This window comes from Crocodylus porosus, unplaced genomic scaffold (assembly GCF_001723895.1).
Source record: "Crocodylus porosus isolate Cpor-Errol unplaced genomic scaffold, CroPor_comp1, whole genome shotgun sequence".
NCBI classification, from domain to species: Eukaryota; Metazoa; Chordata; order Crocodylia; family Crocodylidae; genus Crocodylus; species Crocodylus porosus.
Genome location: NW_017728886.1, coordinates 249,862,883 through 249,884,515, shown reverse-complemented (window position 1 = coordinate 249,884,515; position 21,633 = coordinate 249,862,883). Strand labels below are relative to the sequence as shown.

The window sequence follows — 21,633 nt, the reverse complement described above, 5'->3', positions numbered from 1 at the left end:
ATTTACCATACAAGACAATGTTCTTCAAACCAATGACAAATTTTAGTTCATAAACACCAGAAAAAACTTTTAGTAAGGGTCAGAAAAGGAAGCTTGAATTGGAAGATTTCTCTAAACAAAGGTCCCATCCTGCCACCATTGAAATAACTGACAACTTTTTCACTGACTTCAAGGCAGTTAGGATTTACCTTCTCATTATTTAATTGCAGCTGTTACCTACCACAGCAAGACGTAGACACAAATATATTTGCCATCTGTGGTTCCTATAGATTAATTCGCAATATTTGCCTTGTCCCTAGCGTAAGGTACAGTTCTGTCCCCTTAGCAACTGAGCAACAGGTTACTTAACACAAGTCAGTAGAACAGTAAAGCCCCTTGGTTTGAGCAGATTCACTATAACCCAAATGCAAATTTTCATTGGGGTCCATAGAGATTTAGTTCCATAATCCAAGGAGGGTAGTATTTGCATGGCTAAATTACCTATCACCACTTTAAAAACTTGTGCTAACCCTGAAACTCAATTGGTTTCATATTTGTTTCATAACAAACTTTTCCTTTAAGGCTTTTTTTTGTTCTTTTAGGGCACCTATACATGACCACCACAGCTGCTCCGATGCGCTGGAATTCCAGCATGTCAGAGCAGACTCAATTAATCAAGTCTGCTGGAGCGTGGCAATTGCTGCGCTTCAGCAGCCTCCTGCATCTAGTGTATCAGTGTCCCCACAGTTAAAAATTGCAGCAGGGGCATTTAAACTAAAGTTCGTTGAACAAGCTTTAGTTCAAATGCCCTTGCCACTATTTTTAAGCACAGGGACACTGATACAAGAGATGCAGCAGCACTTTAATTAGAGTGGCTTGAAGAGCTGCTCTAATTAAAGCACCACTCCCCACCCTGGCAGCACTTGTAAGAGTGCCCTCTTAGTTATTACTTTGTAAAAAAAGAGTCCATCCATTGGGTTAAGAAAATCTATTTGCAGCAGCAAAAACCAAAGAGTAAAGAAAACAAATAACCGTTTTCCTTTCAATATTTTATTTCTATGTCATCACAGATTAGTGCAAATAGTTGTACCATTCAATTCAATTGAAACAAACAGCATTTGTTATTTGATCCAAGACAACTTAAAGTGAAAATATGGTTCATTCTTCATAGATGAGATGCAGTTGTTGGAAGCTTTTCTGCATAAAACATATAGGTTTTTTTTTTTTAACTTCTGTATACTATTTGCTTATGTTTTCTCCAGTTGAACTTAACAGAAATTGTAGAAAGTTCCCTAAAAATGGAACAAACAATAGTGAGATATTAAGCAGTATAATGCATCACAGCAATCTTTACAATTTGATAGGAATACAAACCCTAGCTTATATCATTCTAGTAGTTTATAATGCTATTGTGTGCTGCAAATACATTTATTGTCTCTCTCAGGTTGATACATTTTCATCACGAGTTGTAGCCTTTGAATTTTTCACTAATCTTTTTGTACAACAATAAGAAATGATTATTGATCACAACAGTCTAATACAGATGTTTCTGGACAACTCTAAGGCTTCACTGTATCCTAACTTAACTATAATAGGAACGTTTCTCCAGTACATTTGCCTAGCTCTCAAAAACCTCAATAATTTGATGTAAAATGGTTCTGGAACTCTTGTGCTTTAATCAAACTGTTACACTGCAGACTTCAGTAGTCTAAAATGGGTAGTAGGATTGCTCTGTTTTACCCATTTATTTAGAAAATCTTTTCTCCTTCTTCTGAAGCAGATGGCATATACCAATTTGAAAAGATAGCATATTGGACAAGACAAACCTTTTGTCTGTTCTGGTAAGATGATTCCTACTCTATACACAGCACAATGATTTCCATTGAGACTGCTGCATTTTCGCATGGGAAAGGTAAAAACCAAGAAAAGGAAGATTTAGAATTCATGGAAGATTGGAGAATGCAGCAAAACTGCAGACACCCTACAGGAAAGGGAGCAGTCAGATACTGTATTGTAGTCTGCACCAACAGCTGCTTCCAGTCTTTCAGTTTATGCTAGTTTTTGTGTGTCTGCATGAAGAAGACCGTAAATGCCTTATTAAAATTGTACCCACAAGTGACCAGATAACAGCATGTCTTCTGTCAGCCAAGCTGAACCCAGAGGAAGGAGTACTTTAATCACATCCTATATGAAGTCACAAAAACAGGCTGGCTTCATTAGGCCCAGCTTGATGATGCTAACGTACTAATATTGCATAACAGGGTTTTCAGGGTAGAAACCAGCACAAAGCCCATTTATGTTGCCAACACTAACAATATCATCACCAAGTTAGGAATTCCAGACTTCTTGAAGGCTCTTGCCTGCTTGGTAATTTTCCATAGGCTGAGTGTAGATTCCCCATTTGACTGCTAAGGGCTGCTTGCTCTCCAGACAGACACAAATGCCATCTACAGTACTAGTGCACAAAAGTTGCAGCATTGCCAACAGCCTTTCCAGACCTTGCCAAGAGCAACTTCGCCCATAGTTAAATCTGCAAAAGAATGTTAATAAAAGCTGAGGTCCAGGGGAGCGGCTCAAATGTACCAGAGGAATCGGGATATGGTGGGCTCTTGGGATCTGCCTTTGAAAGTGGGCAGGAAGAGAAATTAGCCTGTGGGGGATGGTTAGGAAACAGTATTGCAGGGAGGCTCTGGACAGCACTGGGGGATTAGTGGAAAGCAGGTACACCAGGGACTATGTCAGTATGCATGGATACACCCGGCCCTTTGAAATGTGGTGGGAGTGAATAAGAAGTAGGAACTAGAGGAAAACACTCTGTTAAAAAAAATTACTTTCTTAGACCAAAAAAATCATGATTTTTTACCTCCTTAGGTTGGCAACATTGTTATTCCCTGAGGTTTTGGGGGTCAAAGATTAGGAAGAGGAAGTATTTAACATACAGATATTGGTCTCTATGTGTAGGAGGTGGCCACACATTGGGAGGAGTGGTCTGATCTGCATAAAGACAACAGTTACAACAGACTACAGTAACTCATTTGGTGCTTGACCTCCCTCTGGTATGAAATGTAGCTCCTTTTGTAAAGAGCCAACATACACAGTTCTCCTGATAGTAGAAGTTCAGGTTATAATTCTTTCTGAGGCATCAGTAGGTCATTTCCTTTATTATTCTTGTCACAGAAGAAAATTCCTATAATATATGTGGAAGGGGACAGACAGAAAGTTCAAGTAAAGGGCATTTATCATACAATACAAATGGAAATCAGCAAGACTGATTACTTCATAGGATAACAAAGCACAAAAGCGAAGATGCTTGATGACAGGAGTGAAGTGGAGAATGGGAATAGAGTGATGATGATGCGTGGACTACTGGATAACATGATGGATGAAGAAGTATTAAACCTTATACTGGGGAAAGAGACAGTGTTACATGTAATAAACACCAGTACACTATTTAACTAAGAGGTAGGAAAAACAGAAAAGATTTGGATTCCTAAGTAGCTTCCAGTTGCAAAAATTCAGCAACCCACTAACCAGGCATGCTGATATTGCTATTATAGCAGTGTTCTGGTGTTAACATTATTCGAGAGATCACATGAAACAGCCCACATATGAAGGCATAGATCAACCAGATGCACAACAAATGTCTGGCCTTCATCAAACTAACTCCAAACTTTTTTTAAGGACTAGGACATTGGAATTACATCATATCGCAAGACCAGCTCAACAAGTGCAGTTCATACCAACTATGTAGGAGAAAAAGCAGCCAACTGTTTGCCAGGCATCTGGCTCTCTATCCCAGAAAACCACTTTAACCAAATGCAGAGATGCATACAAATTAGCTGTCTCTGGGGAACCTGCATATTAAGATTTATTGTATTTGTTATATATGCATTCTTCTTCTTAACATCCCTGTACCTAACAAACACACCATTTAATGAATGCTAAATACTATGGTTGTTTAGATTTTGATCTTCCAGAATTCCACCAAAAAGGTGTTATAAAATATCCTATTTGAGCCACACACACAAAAAAGTCTAGTATCAAAACACATTGGTTATTTCACAGACTGTGTTAGCTTCCAAGTTTTCAATGATAGTTGATTCAAAAACCTGAAAACTTGAGCTAATATTTTTAATGACAAACTGGTCATTTGGGGGGAAATGTCAGACACACAGCAATTATTTTAAAAACATTTTTCTTAAAAAAAAAAAAAAAAGAGTGTATTAAGAAGCCAGTCAAGATGAATAATAACTGTATTTTTAAAACCATGAAGATTTATTTAGCTTACAGAATATTAGGATACTTTCCTATCATCCTAAAGAATTGTTGGCAATAAACATGCTTGACATAACTTAAAGTAAAATTTCTGAAACATATGGATTCATTTCAGTTGAATAGCAGCTTTACAGTGTGTGGTATGAAATATAAACGACTTATACTTAAAGTACAAACGGATGATAAAAGAGCTCTCAGAATCAATATTAACCAGAGTAGAGAACAGACAAAGATACATTTGCAGAAGCTTCACAAAAGGGGAGGGAAAGTTGCTGTTGCTCAGAAACACACAGCAGCTCTTACATGATAACTACTACCTGTGCATGAGACCATAGTGATGCAACTGCAGTGCAACTGCCCCATCCTTAACCCTGTTTCATTGTGGGTCAAAGTTGGGACATTTTAGTTCATTTGTGTTGCTACAAATTCATACCTCACACTCCACTGACACTCTAATTTGTACAAACATAAAATATTCTCCCTTCATCTTCCCTGCTGCTGAAACTGAAGAAGGTTAATCAGTTGACTTATTATGATTTGGCTTTCAATACAGGATCATAGGGAAGTAGGAATAGAAGGGACCTCACAAGACCTAGTCCAGTCCCTTGCTCTAGGCTGGATCCTCCCTCCCAGACCAAGCCATCTCAAGCATTTGCCACATCTCCTCTGGAAAATGTTCAAAGATGGAGATTTCAATTTCTCAAGGTAGCCTGTTCTACTGCTTGACCACCTTCATCATGAGACAGTTCCTCCTAACCTCCATCTTAAATTTCCACTGCTGCAGCTTGAGGCCATTGTCCTTAGCCCTGTCCCCTACAGCCATGGAGGAAAGCCCATGGAGAAAAGCTCTCTATAATTGTCCTTCAGGTATTCAAAGTCTGTTATCAAATCCTCCCTCAGTCTTCTCTTTTCCAGGATAAATAAACCACATTCTTTCAGTCTTTAGTCATAAGTCATGCCTCCCCACCCCTAATCAATTATTTCTGCACTGCAGTGGACTCTTTCTAAACTATCCACATCCTTCTTAAAGTGTGGAGTCCAAAACTGGACACAGTGCTCTAGGTGAGGCTTCAATCAGTGCTAAATAGAGCAGAAGAAATACTTCCCATGATTAACAAGTAATGCTCCTGATAATATAACCCTGAATGCTGTCAGCTTTTTTTGCAACAAAATCCCACTGTTGGCCCATATTTAGCCCATGGGCCACTGTAACCCATGGGTCCTTCCCTGTAGTACTGCAGTTATTTCCCCAGTCCGTATTTGTACGTACAGTTTTTCCACCCAACATGCAGGACTTTGCACTTGTCCTTGTTGACTGATTCATTGACTGTTTGATTATGGACCATTTCTCCAGTCTATTCAGGTCATTCCTGGTCCTACTCCTACCCTCCAGAGTATTTGTAACTCCACCTAATTTGGCATTGTCTGGAAATTTGCTCATCATGCACTCAATCACATTGTCCAAATCCCTAGACAGTAACAGACCCAGGACAGCCACCTAGGTAACCCCACTTGATATCTCCTCCAAACTAGACATTGGGCTGTTGATGACCACTTATGGAGTATGATGAACCAACCAATCCACCTTACAGTGCTTTCATGTAGCAGAAAAGTATAGAAAAGGGAGCTTTGCTCATGTCATTCCAGAACTTGCAACACAGTATGGTGACCAATTATGCATAATTTGCCAGCATCATTTATATTTAACACCCCCCCACTTAGAAATGCATGAAAATTGAGAAAAATCCTTCTCAGGCAAACTTGAGAAACTCCTTCACTCTTTGGTACTGTATCTGAGTGCATTACACTGTGAATAAACAAGCTGTCCTGAGGCTTAAACTACTCTTCAAGTTAGAGGGGAGTACAACACCATCACACTGGGCAGAAAATTAGACATGCAACTCAATTAACATTCTATAGTGCTAGCCAATTCTGTCAGTGCATCCCTGATTAGTTTAATCCTAGATACCAATTCAAAATATTCTCATGTTTTTAATACTGCAATAAACTAATAGAAGAAATATGGTCCTTGTTTTACCACCATTTTCCAATGGAAATCAATGGGGAGTTGTCCAGAAAAATTGGTGGCATAATATCATCCATTAGAAGGAACATATTTTTAAATACAGGGCCCTAAATTACATTAAAGATACATTTAATAGATATTTTTATCGTTTAATTCATCATCTGCATGTATGCTGCCATATTCTCAGAAATGTCATTTTTTTGGGGAGCCATAATTTTTGGTTAGCAAATCATGGGAGACAGTCTGGTCCCTTTGAAATAAATAAGAGTTTTGGAAATAGGATTTCAACACGTGTCTGAGCTACAGAGAGGGTGGAGTCATTTGGGGTCAATCATCTGAATCGACACTTCTGAAAACCAGGTGCAGTTTGTCACAGGAGCATTTGCAAAGTTCTTCTAAATCATGACAGTAAAGGGACTGCAAGCCAGATCAGAAATAGTTTTTCTTGAAGTCCCACTAAATTCCCAACAGGCTGATAGCAGGGAACAATGCAATCACAGCAAATAGCTCCTGTCAGCAGCTTATTCTTCTTATCATTTTATTATGGCAGCACACAAAAGCACCTGTGGTAATTCAGACTGGGCACTGTGTAAACACAGAAAGAGAGACCATCATTGTCCCTAGGACTTACAGTCTAGAGATGCAAGTAGAGAAAGAGCAGAAGACAGGGACAGAGATACAAAGGATTTAGCAGAGGCTTGGCATACATCACGTACAGGGATTTCCAGTTTTTTTAAAAGGACCAGGAACTGGGATTAGGCATAATCAAACATATTGCTTGTATGGGCATGACCGGGGTTCCTCATACAACCAGGGTTGTGGTGAAGTAGACAAAGGCACTTTCCAGCAGGCAAGTCCCAAGCAATTTAGGGCATTATCAGTCGTGTGTAAGGAGAAAACAACACCCAGAAAATCTAGGCAAGGGTATACCACTGAGTTCTAAAACTTTTATTCTACAAGTAATGCTTAGTGCTGGTGGGCACTGTCCAGATATATAAACTTTCATGACTATTAACCTTTTTTTGGTGTGCCTGGCAGGATGGATAAAAATCTCTTTGTGGGCCAGATGCTGTCCATGGGACATAGGTTGTAAACCCTGGTTTACTGCATTTGGTACTTATCCCCAAATGTTGTACCTCTGAAGTCACCTACCTCACCAAGAAATTTGTTGTCAGTAGTTCAGAACAGTGTTTCTTCTGTTCAGTGCAAATTTGCTTCATTTCAGTCCTATTAATTCTATAGTGGGCACCACAAAAAAAATCCTTCTTGCACATGACTGACTTTGATGGCTGTTCCTTATTTAGTTGTTAAAGAAAGAAGAAACATGCAGCCTTATTTTTTTATATTGTGGTAGAATATAAAAGTCAATTGTGGTGGTAGGTGCTGGACAAACATGGAACTGAGACTCTCTGCCTGCCCCCTGATCCTTTACAAGCTACTGAACAGTGTGGAGAACAGTATTCTTTCTCTGATCTCACTCTTGCCAACAGCATTTTCTGATCCAGCATTTCTGAACTGATGCAAATTGCACGTAGACAGCCCAGCTGTGTGACATCATATTATTTCCCAAAAAATTAATGAAAGCACTAAAACACACCACAGCTGCCATTAATCTTGGGAGTACTTTACTAGGCATTTCCCGCTTCAATGCCATTCACAACTACTCCTTGCCTGTGGTCTTTCCAACTGTTTTAAAAAGCAGAAGACAAATCTTATCTCTGAACCTATTTGAATAAGGTTCTGTATTTAAAAATCTCTCTCAGAGAAAAGTTCTACAGAATTACATATATAATGATTTTTTTTCAACTAACTTATAAAATTAAAAAGAATTATGTCCCTACTGTAGAATTCAATAGGGTGATTAAGTTAATTTTGAAGAAGGAACATCCTTCTCTATTAAATTCTCTAAATTTGTGTAGTCTCTCTAGGACCCTGTTAATTTTACTGTTGTAGCATTTTATGGAAAAGTCCTATACAACACCACTAGTGTGTATGGCATATTTTAAGTCTGAAAAAGTGATATTAGCATTTTACTCTGGAAAGTGAGTTTTAAATTGGTTAAATTGGCTAGGGTTATCATCTGAATTAAAGACATGCATTTACATGTGTGCCCAGGAGCAATAAACACTGGTGCAATACGCGCCAGAGATTATTACTTTGCATTAACTGCACATGTAGACAGGCCCAGGGAATAGAAAGATTGGCAACACATACCTATGGAGATTATGTTGGACATTAGGTAAAGCTGGTTGAATTTTCTTTTGATGGAGTTTTTCCCCATCACAAAATGGCATTTTGCCAAAAGTCAAACAACATCTTTTAAACAAAATATTGTAATTTTATTAAAATTACACAGGGGTAAAGAAATCAGCATGAAGCATTTGGCAAGGCTGGTTTGTAAATCTTTTATTAGATAACTATGTAATTTGGAGAGATGTTACAGAAACTTTCAGCTGCAAAAATCCCTTCCTTAGGTTGGGGAAAGAAGTAAACACAGTCTAAGCCAGGGGTGGGCAAATACAGACCCATGGGCTGGATATAGCCTGCTAGATGATTGGATCTGGCCCATGAGCAGGCACCCATCAATTGACTGGAACCAGCTCGTGGCTTCTTCACAGTCATGAGTGCCTCCTGAGTCTGGGGGGGGGCACCAGCAGGGCATACCCATGGAAGGGAGGTCCCCCAGCAGTCAGCTGGCAACTGGGAGGGGTGGGGGTATCTTACAGTTCCACATGCGGCATAGTGGCAGCAGAAGAGCTGGCACTTCCACCACTAACATGCCACCGGCAGAGCCAATTTCAGGGGGGGCACTAGCTCTCTCCATGCACCCATATCACCTGGAACACTTGCTGTCATGGGGGGCACTAGTGCTCTCAGGTGGGGCACATGCCCCCCCATGCCTTCCCTATGTGTCACCAATGCCCACAGTACTCCATATGGGGATGAATCCCACTCACTCCCACTTGGAACAGCCTGTGCCATGCTCCCACCTGTGTCTGCTGCCCCAGCCCTGGCCCATGTGCACAGCTTTCTGGAGGGGTCTCTCCTGATGCTGCTGCAGCTGCCCAGGTGCTGCTTGGTTCCTCCTTCTCCAGGCCCTGCCACACTGCTCTCAGGGGGAGGGAGGGAGCTGCAGTTGGGTGGCTCCTGCTGCAGTATGTAGGGCTCCAGCTTCATCTCCCAGCTCCCTTCCACCCACTTCTCCCACCCAGTGCAATAGGCAGCCACCTGCAAATGGGTGAGTGCATGGAAGGCAGCTGGGAGCTGGAGCCCTGTGTGCTGGGGCAGTAGCTGCTTGGCTGCAGCGCCCATCCCATGCCCAGAGCAGTGCAGCAGGGGCTGGGGAAGTAGGAGGAGCTGCTGGAGGTGGAGGGAGCTGAGCAGTATTTGGGCAGCTGCAGCAGCAGCAGACACAGCCTCAGAGCCAGAGCCAGTGGGCATGGACAGGAAAGCAGCACAGGCTGCCTTGAGTGTAGCTCGGCTTCATGCTGAGCACTGTGGGGGCAGCCACAGGCCAGAGGGGGATGGGGGACATGGACCACACCAGCACTTGCATCACCCAAACGAGCCCTGCTGCACACGTGCCCTACCCCTCTATTCCTCTCCCCACTCCTGGCCAGCTTCTGGGATGTATCATGAAGGCAGCCCCCCACACTTTTCCCACACAGTATACAAGAGTAAGACTTTATTTTGAGCTCTTATGCAATCACCTTTATATACACTGCTAAAACAAAACCCATAAATCAAGACAAAAAATATTTGAAGTTAAATTAAAATATGTTATAGATGTTTGATTGCTACTACGTGATTTTTTTTTTTTATCTATAATTTGTTAAAATGTTATCTTCCAAAAGATTTTATGGGTGTGACCTTTGACAGGTCACCAATATTCGTTAAGTGGCCTTCCAGCCAAAGTAATTGCCACCCCCGGTCTAAGCTAAGTACCAGAAAAATGACGACTTGTTTAATTCTGTTATGTAAAGTAAAATGTGTCTTACATATCTTCCAAATACATGTTTGCTCCAATAAAAGATATTACTAAATTTGTTCTTTGCATATTCTCTAGCCCACCACAACTACAACAACATGAAGTATTCTAGATAGCTCAACATTTTCAGAAAAGAACAATTTTGATGTTTCATCCCAAAATTATAAAACAATTGAAAGAGTCATAAGCACAACTAACTGTACTAATTTTAACATTTAGTGCTAACATTCTGGCTTCCTGCAGATGTTAAAAAAATAACAACAAACAAAAAAACATGCTTTACCAGAAGAAGCAGTGTGTTACTTTGACCCAACTCCACAGCATCTGTATAGTTCAGGTGCTTCAGTCGGGCTTTTTGGCACTTTTATCTAAAACTGAGTTAATCAGTTATTAGATTTTCATAGATTTTTTTCATAGACATTAGGGCTGGAAGGGACCTCAGAAGATCATCGAGTCCAGCCCCCCTCCCAAAGGGCAGGAATAGATAAAAGTGGCAACCCCACCTCCTCACAACTAAAACACCCAATCTAGACATTGGGTGAACCAGGTCCAAATAATGCACTGCCTCTTCTGGGGCTTATGCTGCGCTCGGCATGGGAGCACATGGAGTTTGAAGTGCCACTTGGGGGGGAGGGCAGGGAGAGGTTTAACACGTGCAAGCAGCCTTTGTTTCACATGAAGTTGGAATATTCAACCTGTCATTTCAATTTGGAACTAAACCAGCTTTCAAACTTGCAGGATGTGCCTTAAAATGGAAATTACATTCCCATACAGCTCTAACATAAAGCGCCCCTGCACACACCACTGACATCAATGAAAAACATTAGGACTTGGGGTGGGGGGGGAAGATGAATTGATGCCATATCAGGTGTGGGGAGGAGTGGAAAAGGGCAAGGTGGGGGAGGATCTGATAGCTTTTATTTAGAAGCCTGAATTCAGGTACCTAAATTTAGGTATGAAAATATAAAACAAGTTTCTCTAGGTATTCCTTATTATTCTCACAGAGGGATGCACCACAGATGCTGTGAGGCTAAATTTCTTGTTTGTAAAGCGTTCTCTTCATAAAACCAACAGCTACAAGTGAAACAGTAAGAATTACTAGGCAGGCAAGTAATGTGTGTTAGATTTGTATGAGGCGAACTGAATTTCTGAGGGTCTTTTCCTTTTAAACGCCAACCAAACTGATTTGACCCTATTGAAATATGATGACATGGTGGAAATATTTCAGTAACTGTCTGCAGACAGACAGACACCTCATTATTGCTCGCAACTCATGCTTTATTACTACTCCTTGAGAGAACAAAGAAACACTAAACATTAAGAAACTCTTCAGGCAGAAACATCTGCCACAGTATGACACCACCTGTCCGCCCTCTAGCTATTGAGCTAAATTGGGATGTTGAGCTGGAAAGGTTCTAGGGGAGGAAAAGGAAAGAGGAGATGTGAGAGATATTCTACAGGCCAGAGCCAATGTATCCATCTGGAAGGATCTACCATACTAGCTCACCATTACAGCTAATATTTTTATGCATGTATGCAATTTATATGCTACCCTTAGCAAAGAAAAAACAAATTTTTCAGGTAGATAGCACACTGACACCGCAATGCATCAACAAATTTAGAACTTTTCCCATGTTGTGCAGGCCTCTGCCCCTTGAGTTCATGATAACAATAACTTGAGAGCGCCGATAGCAGTGGTAGAATGTCCCCTCCTATGTGGACTGACTGCCCCAGGTAGTCTGAGAGAGGTACGCAGGCTGGGCAGGATGCCAGGGGTCAGACTGAACAAAGCACCCCAGGCTTGGTACACAAGGCTGCACCCATATTTCTATACCCTCACTCTCAGAAATGGCTTTGCTCTTTTGGCTGAAGTTTAAAAAAAAATTAACATCTTGGCAGGCACTTGGCATGTAAAACTTTTACCCAATAGGTTAAAGAGCCTGTTTTCAATGGCTTATAATGGGAAATGTCTGGCAATCTTAATAATAGTGATACTACCAATCCCACCTATAATTGTATGCAGAACTTCCAGGGACAACTACCGGTTTTGCTCATGGCAAAATAATAAGATAGGCAAGGGAGACACTGAAATTTGCAGAGTAGTTATAGCCAGGAAGCAGAAATTTTAAAAAAGTGATTTGCTCTTAAACGGCAGAGCATGGAAGTGACAGCTAATGAGTTTGTATTAGTTTCCTCCATTATTTTGCCCTAATACTTGATCATTACATGCTTTATGGAGAAACAACTATATTAGCTATAAGGGCAAAAAGAATGATGCTGATTTAGTTAACGCTCTGTTATATATGTACTAAAATACAGGATCACATTTATAGCGTGATTCTACAGATACACCCATTACAGAAACTAGGGGGAAAAATACTGTATGTATTGCACAAGGGCCCACGGGAGATTTTGTTAGAGCACAGGCTGAAGACTCTGACATCTACTGCCTAAAGAAAAGCAAATTTAGACAAGAGTTGCATGGTACAAGGCAAGCATTTGAAACAGCCAGTGATATAGCTGACAGAAGGGCTGGAGTAGGTCTGGGGAAGAAAAGAGCTGTGTAAAGTTTATTACAAGATGTTTTAAATATCATTTTATTAAACTGGTAATTTTTCATCATTTTAGGAGCAACTCCCGTCAAGTATGTTGGGCAGATTTCCCCTGTTTACACTACTGTAAAGCCTCAGCTTAGTAAACCAGTGCTATTCAAGATAGCATGAAACAGTTGTTTCTCTTCCACTGCTGGAGCACATTTTTCTTCCACAGCAGTTAGGTATGTGTTTTAAGTGCTGTCCTGGAAAGCCAAAGATTTAAGAATATACTTAAGTGCTTTATTGAACTAGGGTACTAGTCAAGGCAGCTTGTTGAAAGCACTGGAGATAAACTGATGAACCTGTTTTTTGTATCTTACTGTAGTTCAAACAGGTCACGACAAATACCTGCATGCAGAAGAGCTTTTGGAAGAGAACTGGATGCAGGTGAGATCCTGTGAACCCCTGTTTCAAGAGAAGCAATTGGAAAATCCCTTGTGCAAAACCGTTTGTAACACTGTAAAACAGCTAAGGAAGCATAAAATTATTAACCCCCTTTATTTCACAGAAAAGGAGCTTTGTGAATGAGCTGGCTGAAAATCTGCTGGGGTACAAGTGCTGGAAGATCAGGATATGTTGAAAGAAACTAAGATTCTCTGAACTGTATCTGGAAAGAAAGGAAGGGTTTCCAACACATTAATGGGAATGTAACCCAGGCTAAGTACAATGGCTCAAAATGCCTGAGGGAGGTTTTTCTAAGCTGCATAGCTTGAACTAATAACAAACTGAACTGACGTCCAATGTTTGGGTGGCCAAGACAGGCAGAAGCCTGCAGTGGCCCAGGCCAGGAGCCTGGGGGCACTCATGCACAGCACCCCTCGTGTCCAGCTGCCTACGGCTGCTAAACCCAGTCCAGTGGCAGCCCAAGCCTGGTTGACTGCTGGACCCATGCCATCGCCCCCTGCTCTCAGCCACAGGGAGGGGACTGCCAACAGAAAATTTCTCACCAGCCCCTGCCTTAGAGGGATGTAGGGAGGGGAACACACCACCTGGCCCTGGCCCCCAGCTGGGGTCTGCCTAGCACAGGAAAAGCTCCCACTGCAGGGGCTTTTCACATCCTCCTCCTTCTCCCCCCTCCAGCCTGGCTAGCAGGAGTCTGATTGGCTCAGCTGTGCCCCCTCCCCAGCCCCAAGCCTGAGCTGGGAGGAGCGGGGAGGAGAAAGCACCAGTCCAGCCTGGCACCAGCCCCCGCAGCTGGGGTCTGCCCAGCACAGGACAATGAAAAGCACAATGGGGGTTTTTCGTAACCCCGCAGCCCAGCGACTGGGTTGGGATCAGCTCAGCCCCTTCCCCTCCCAAGGCTGCCAGGTTACAAGAGGCCACTGGTTGAGGCTTTCCCTCCTCCACACTGGACAGACCCCAACTGTGGGGGCCCGTGCTGGGCCAGACCTGTGTGTTTTCCCCTTCCCCCCCAACTCTTCACTTCTCACAAGCTGGGGTGCTGGGGAGAAGGTGGGGCTAAGCCAATCCCAGCCTGGTTCACTGGGCTGCACGTGAGTGAAAAGCTCCTGGTTGGGGCTTTTCCCCTGTCCTGGGCTGATCCCAGCTGGAGTTGAGGGGAGGGTTGCCAAGGTCAGGGCAGCATGTTCCCCCTCCCCCTCTTACAGGCTGAGCCGATGCCAACACCACTCACCTGGGGCTTTCCTTCCTCTTGTCCTGTACAGATGGGTGCAAGGGTGGGTCAGGGGTCCATTCCCTTGCCCCACCTCCTCCATCCAGCCAGGCTGACAGGTGCTGGCAGGGAGAAGAGGCTTTAGTGCCTTAACTCTGTGATAGGTGGGAAGGGGCCAGTCCTGCTCCACTGGAACAAGACAGCACAGCCCAAGGCAGCAAAGCATCCTGGGATGCTGAGGGAATGAGTTAACTTGAATCAGGAAGTGATCTGGGACAGAAGTTCTGTGAACCAGTTTAACTTAAATCAGTTAAGTCTGATACTACATCCAACTGAGTTTATCTTAAACTGGTTTTAGCCATTTTGAAAGCAGTTTATGTGCACAGAATTTCTGTTCTGTTACAGATTTAAGCCAGCTTCAGATCACTTAGACTGGTTTGTGTGCAACTTCTGTCCCTAACCCAATGACTACTTAGTTGAGTTTAGATATCACAGTCTGGAGGAAAAAAATGCAGAAGTGCAGACTTGAACATACATATATAGGAAAATTACATAAGGTTTGTAGAAATCAAAATAATATTGAGCTTTGATGGATGTGTGGTGTGGGGGGTTATTTTGTTTTGTTGGTTTTGGTTCCCCCCCTTCTTTTAAACTCATTAAATTATGGTATAATTATAGATATGCATTAGTGATTAATTTGGTATGAGGCAATATACTGGACTTCTTCATATTAACATTGAGTAATAGTTGGGTAAGGAATAGAACTATACAAAATGAAACTAGCAATAAATAGCTTATCAGCTTTGTAAGAGCAGTGAGATGGTGGGAACTTTTACTTGCTCTAGCACACTACCATTCTAGGAGAGTTGCTACTGAAAGCAACCCTAAAATAAGACAGGTTTTTTTTGCTGTCTTATTAGCAAATGAGCACACTTCTATTTTCATATTCAAAAATGCCACATTTCCATTACTTACACAGATCCAAATAATTAAAGAAAGATTCTACAAATAAAGGATGTGAAGCCTGAAGAACAGAGCACAGGCCACAGCTTTTTCCTCCCAGCTTCACCACACATTTCTTCCCATGCTCCTTGCCTCCCTGAAAGCAGCACAAGTTCTGTCCCATAATCTGGCAAGCAATTTCTCTATGTGCCAAGAACACTTTTCTTTAAATCTTATTACAGGCTCACTTTTTCCTTCTACAGACTTTTACTTCTTGTCACTTTCACTAAGGAGAAAAGAAATAATTTATAAATCATATTTGCCTTTCCTAAACATCTCCATTTTCCTGAACTCAGTCATTTTCATACACCTTATGTCAGACATCCACAGCACATCAACAGACAAAACTTAAACTTATTGTACAGCACATGCTAGTATATTTCTACACATTGAACATGCAAGATTACAATGTATGAATGAATGACCCTGTACAAACCAAATCATATCAACTGTGCTAAGATTCCCAGTGACTTCAATAAGCTTTGGACCATAATCCTTGTATTGCCAGTGTACAGAGTGAAATGCCATTGGATGTCTGTGGGTCTTGAAGATATTTACTTATTGCTGAAAGATTATTTGAGGTCACATCCAGCTATTCCTGACCCCCACTTGTTCCACGTATCACAAATACCTATTTAAAAGAATAATTGCCCTTAAAAATTATTTTAGAAAGGAGACACTACTCTAAATTTTAAAATAGAAACTATGTTGTGTGCTAAATACCAATATGGATTTTCTTGTAAATACCAGTACCATCTGTCCTGGAAACATTTATTTTTAATAGCAAGGTAGCATTTCACAAGAAATATGCTCCATTTCATTTTGTCAATCTTCAAAGAATCATTCTTCCTAAAAATTGTACAAGTGTTTGCTTACATAAGTTCCAGCATTTTTACACACATATCTGGTCATTTTACATATAAGTGCACAGTAATGCAGATTACATACATTATTAAAAATAGCTTCTAAAGTAAAAATCATACCTGTATGAAATGTGTTATGTCAACTGCAGAAATGGAAGTCATTCTGACACTAATATATTCACATTATACTGAATAGAAAGTAGGGCAGGGTGGCACCTTAGAAGCTAACAGGTTCAAAGAGGCACAAGCTTTCACAGACAACAACCTACTTTGTCAGAGGCTATGAATGGGTCTGTTCAGAACTAAATGAATCAGTTAGTCTGAAGTCAGGCAGAAGGTAGGGCAGTGTGGCACTTTAGAAACAAACACAGCTAACTACTGATATGCTGAATATTGAAGGATTTAAAAGAAGTGTGTATAGGCATGCATGTTTGTGCATGTGCATGCATGGATGTTGGGGACAGAGAGGGGGAAAGAAAAAAAACATGCAAAATGATCTGTTTTATGAAGGTTCAAATGTCAGGTTGGCTAGTTTTTGACCATCTAAAAGCTGTAACAAATCGTGAACTAAAAACATTTAGTACAGTTAATTCCCAATACCTTTGGTAAAGTAAACTGACCTTTTGCTTATATTGAATTACTATAATTAGTGTTGGCACCTCTCTCAGAAAACAAATGAAGCCTTCATGTATCTGTAGTAAAGAAAAGCATCTGCGATGGCAGAGTTAAATACACAAACTGGCTATTAGCATGCTATCACACAGTTTTTGATGATCTGACCTGCTGGTGATGGTTTACTCCCATTTATGTGTTCTTTATCCTTGACCTTGGATTTACTTGATGTTTCCTTCTTTTTCTCTATATCTTTAACTGCAGAGATAAGAAGAAGTATGTCAAAGACGAGGTACAGTGAAAAAGGCATGCACACATTCTTCCTCCAGATGGAATGGAAACTTCATGCAATTTTTGTGCAGTTTCCTTTGGTCACAAGCATTTCTAACTCAGCTTTGTCCTTAGTTGAATACGGACAGATGTCCACAATACCACACCATTCACCATCCAAGAACAATTCATCATCCAAGAAAGGCTCCTCACACAGGCTTCAGCATTCAAGCCCAAATTGAAGAGAGTCTCCAGAGATTTAAGACTCAGGCAGGGGGAGGGCAGCGAAGTCCTCCCAGAATTAAACAAGTCTAGTTTGAGACAGGAAGGAAACAAACAGCAAGGCAGAATTCTTGTCTGAACCTTCTGGCATCTAGCATGTATGTGCCAGATCTAGTATCACTCCATGGAGGTGCAGTTTAGACTTCATTTCTTGGCCCACCCCTTCAGGGCACCAGATATGTAGTAAGGCAAGAACAGATCTCAGACTTTAATTGTTCCTGGGCCTTACCTGGGTTAAACAAATTAAGAAGATAGGGCCTCCGATATTACAGAGATAAAAGGTGGTCAAGGCCATTATTTGCTTGGTTATTTGATGACTCCTAAAGTTTTCATTCCACAGGGCATGTCCTTTGCAACAAGGCACATGAGCATGCCTACCTATGGCAAGGTACTTGACAACTCAAAATTTTACCCCTTCCCCCTACAAAATCCTATCTGTGCCCCAAGGGTTAGGAAGAAAAGTTCTTTATGCTTTCCTCCACCTCACATCACCACCAGGCAGAAACTGGACTGATCCTGATCAGTAATCCAGGCACTGGTTTGGGGTTTTTGACTACACCACTGTGCCTAACAAGAAAGTATGGCAATATCTTTGCAAGACAAATGCTTCTAGAACAGTAGTTCTCCACCTTTTGTGGGGGGATGTTGAGGCCTTGCTCTTACTGGACTTCAGATACCGTCCAAAACATTTGTGAATCGAGCATCACCCAAAATCAGAACAAATGTATGTATTATATTGCTTACCTCCTTGCAGGGTGCAGACAGGTGGGAGGGGAGGGAAAGAGGTAGCAACAAGCCTGAGGCTGCACTTATCTGCTTAACTCATCACACCTAGCTCATTTCATTGCACCTTGCAGCACTCTTCAAAAGATATGGTGGCACCCCAAGGTGCTACAGTACCCTCGTTGAGAAGCACTGTTCTAGAAAAACAATTCTGAGAGGTTCTCGTTGGCATCAACAGTTAGGCAGCCTGCAGATTGGTTAGTGATACCTCTGAGCCTGAGGGATGCTGCTGCAGTGCTTATGGAACAACAACAACAGAGCCTCATCGGGACAAGGCTAGTCTGTCATGTTATGTTGTAAACTGTCTGTATAACATCCTATATAAGCAGACAGGCATGAGGATAAAGGTAGAGGAAATGTTAGCCCTGCTTTATAAAAGGGAAACCAAGGATGGAGGGATTTAAGCAATTCATCAAAACATGGAGGATAACAGTGCCAAGAACTTAAAATCTGGTTATGTGTTCCAGTCCAGTATAGAATTACAAGTCCATCATCCCATTCTTTATAAAGGGAGAGTAAGAGGAGCACAAGCCTGTGTACTCCCAACCACTTCAACCCATAAATTTGGGTCCAGTGTAGCGGGGAGAAGAACAGCCACAGCTCCCCTCCCCTAAAACACATGGATGCAAGAAAAAAAGTAAATGGAGCCCTCACTCCTTCCTAACACACTGGCCAGCACAACTCAGCTGGTGCAAAAATAGAATACCATCTATGGCACCTCTATCAGCAGTAGATTACTGTCCCCTTGCAGCAAGGTGAGGAGATTGGGATTCAGAGATGCAAGGGTTTTTTTGGTCTTCTACACTATGAGCAATACACCATCCCTTCCCCAGGGCAGACTGAGATCATAATGAGAGGGGTTATAGTTCAGCCAGCACCTGGTGACTCAGTCCTCAAACCCCTTCAGACTCAAACCTTGCTTAGACAAGTTTCCCACTAAAAGGAGCTGTACTATAAGAAAAAAAAATACAGGAAGACTTCATAATTCAGCAAAATGAGAGCATTAAAATCAGCACTAAGAGTCCAGAAAATGGTTAAGGAGACTGACATCTATCAACAAGACTAGCTGCCCAATGCTGAATATATAACTCTCATTATTAGGTGTCAGAAAACTATACTGCCATGTAATTCTGACAAATTCTGATATGTGAAATGAATTAATTTAATTTGCCCTTTACTTGGTCGCAGGATGATGAAACAAATGAAGTGTCTCTGTTAGAACTGCCTTGTAAAAGGACAATGCTCCCTATATAAAGCTTGTGTTAATAGGATACTAACTATTCCATATAGCTTACAAATCATGCTAAAAGAAAAGATAACCATCTTAAAGGCAACATTACTCCAGACAGCTAACCCTGAAGGCTTGAAAAGAGCTTTCTTTAGATATTAGTTATAACTCCAACACATCTGCAATTTCTTTATTAGTTTTCTCCTTGCCCTGGGCTTATTTTATCTTCCCCCATTTCAAAAACTAGTGACCACCTTGTTGAGGAGTGGGAAACTATGAAAATACAGGATTAAAAAAGAAAGAAAAAAAAAGAGAGACAGAGGAAGAAGAGAAGGAAATATTTGCATTTTCATTGTATCTGCTTCATTCAGACAATTTATTATACTGTCAAATAGGACTCAAGTCTTGCTGCTGCCAGTAAAAACATGTAGCAGCTAAAGAAATAGTTTTAAATAGAATGTAACCCCTGCTAGATCCATTTTTCCTGTGGAATAGAACTAGGAAAGCAAGCAAGAAAGCAAGCCCACAGCTAATATTACAGTAGCTCAAGTAGTTATTCCATAGACTCCCTTTAATGCTAAAGTAATTTGTGGTTTTGAGGGTTCCCAACCAGAGTAGTATTTAAAACAGTAAACAGAGGCAGCCGCACTAGTGAATAACTAGAAGGACTTGATATTGACTCTAACTCAACCAGTCACTCTGACATGTGCTGCCTACGATCAAAGTGTGATCTAGCAATTAGAGCTAGTAAGATTGGCAGACCTATTACAGGTAGAGTAACCTGGTGCACAAGCATCCGTGGGTATTAATACATCTCCAGAGCCAGTGTTTTGTGGCAAAGAAATTCAGGAAAATTTACTGCTCTTCTCCCTCCCCCATACCCAAGCTCTCTGGTCTTAGGCTGCATACAACAGCTCTCTCTGTTGTAATTGGGTAGTTGCAGATGCAAGTCAGGGCAAAATTGTCTCCTAACCAATCACTTCCTTGGACAGAAAATACATTGATCCATTTTGGTATGTGTTTGTCTGAGGACTGCAGAATAATTTGCCGAAAATATTAGGTCAGATGCTCAACTGGTGTACATTGGCACAGGTGCAAAGTAACCAGAGCTGGGCATATTTATACCAGCTGGGGTATCTTTAAAAAGTTGAAAGGAAACCCATTGGAGAGAAAAAGAAATAAAAAAATGATCATCCATGTGGGTATACGAGTTCCCTTTCCCTCTCTTTTCCTCCCATTGATGACTGATTGCCTTCACTGAGTGCTAGCTAAGTTTTATAAGGGAAAGGACAAAGTTAGGTGTTTAGGGCTCTTTCATTTCATTTTTGAATCCTTGTTAAGTAGATCTTGTTGTACAACAAGTCAGATAAAAATCAGCCCTTTTTCTGGCATAATTCTGCTCAAGGCAAAGGACATGTGTCTGTTTACACCATGAATACTACTGGAGTTCCATAAACACAACCACCCCTCTCTTGTTTGCACATCCCAAACAGAACTGCTTTTACTAGCTACCTGTTCAGTCTACACATTTTGTATTGTACATGGATACCAGAAACAAACATGTGTGTTAAGATACATACTTCGAAATTGGCCTTGGGCTGGCTTGCTCTCCTGGTCTTTACTGTATGCAATAATCTGAAGTGAGTATGTTTGATCTGGAATAAGACCTTGAATAATTGCTTTGGTGGCACTATTTTGAAGAGTTAATTGATTGGTTTTTCCACCTGCAATGAAACAAAAACATGTAAGGTAAGTAGCAAACTGTAAGATAATGACATAAATTGAACAGCTACATTGTCCACATCTTAGATCCCTTGAATCTATACCTTAACCAAAATAAGAACTACAAAGAAGTCACTGCTGGCTGTCACACAGCTAACCTTCTTTATAATGACAGCCAGGAGATGGCCATCCCGGGTAGCCTGATATCCAAAAACCTCAAGAGATAGTCCTAGGGGACATTACTTGTTTGTTACACCTTAGAAAAAGATAATGAAGCAAAAAGGGACAGTTTAGAAGAACAAACAGCTGAAGAATTGTAGTTAGAGAGAGGGTCCAGTGGGGTAGGCTTGAGAAGGGTATAACTATTGCTCTGGTTTGTAGATAGTTTCATAGATTT

General features: G+C 41.3%; 1 protein-coding gene across 2 annotated transcripts in view; it reads right to left on the bottom strand.

Moving 5' to 3' along the window:
• COL14A1 (collagen type XIV alpha 1 chain) overlaps positions 1-21,633 on the bottom strand; it is a 184,646-nt gene that overhangs the window by 143,055 nt on the left and 19,958 nt on the right. For both annotated transcript variants that reach the window (XM_019552346.1, XM_019552340.1), the window contains exons 4-5: positions 21,095-21,238; positions 17,120-17,209 (exon numbers count right to left, since the gene is read on the bottom strand). In XM_019552346.1, the coding sequence (XP_019407891.1) occupies positions 17,120-17,209; positions 21,095-21,238 (234 nt within the window). The remainder of the gene's footprint in view (positions 1-17,119; positions 17,210-21,094; positions 21,239-21,633) is intronic.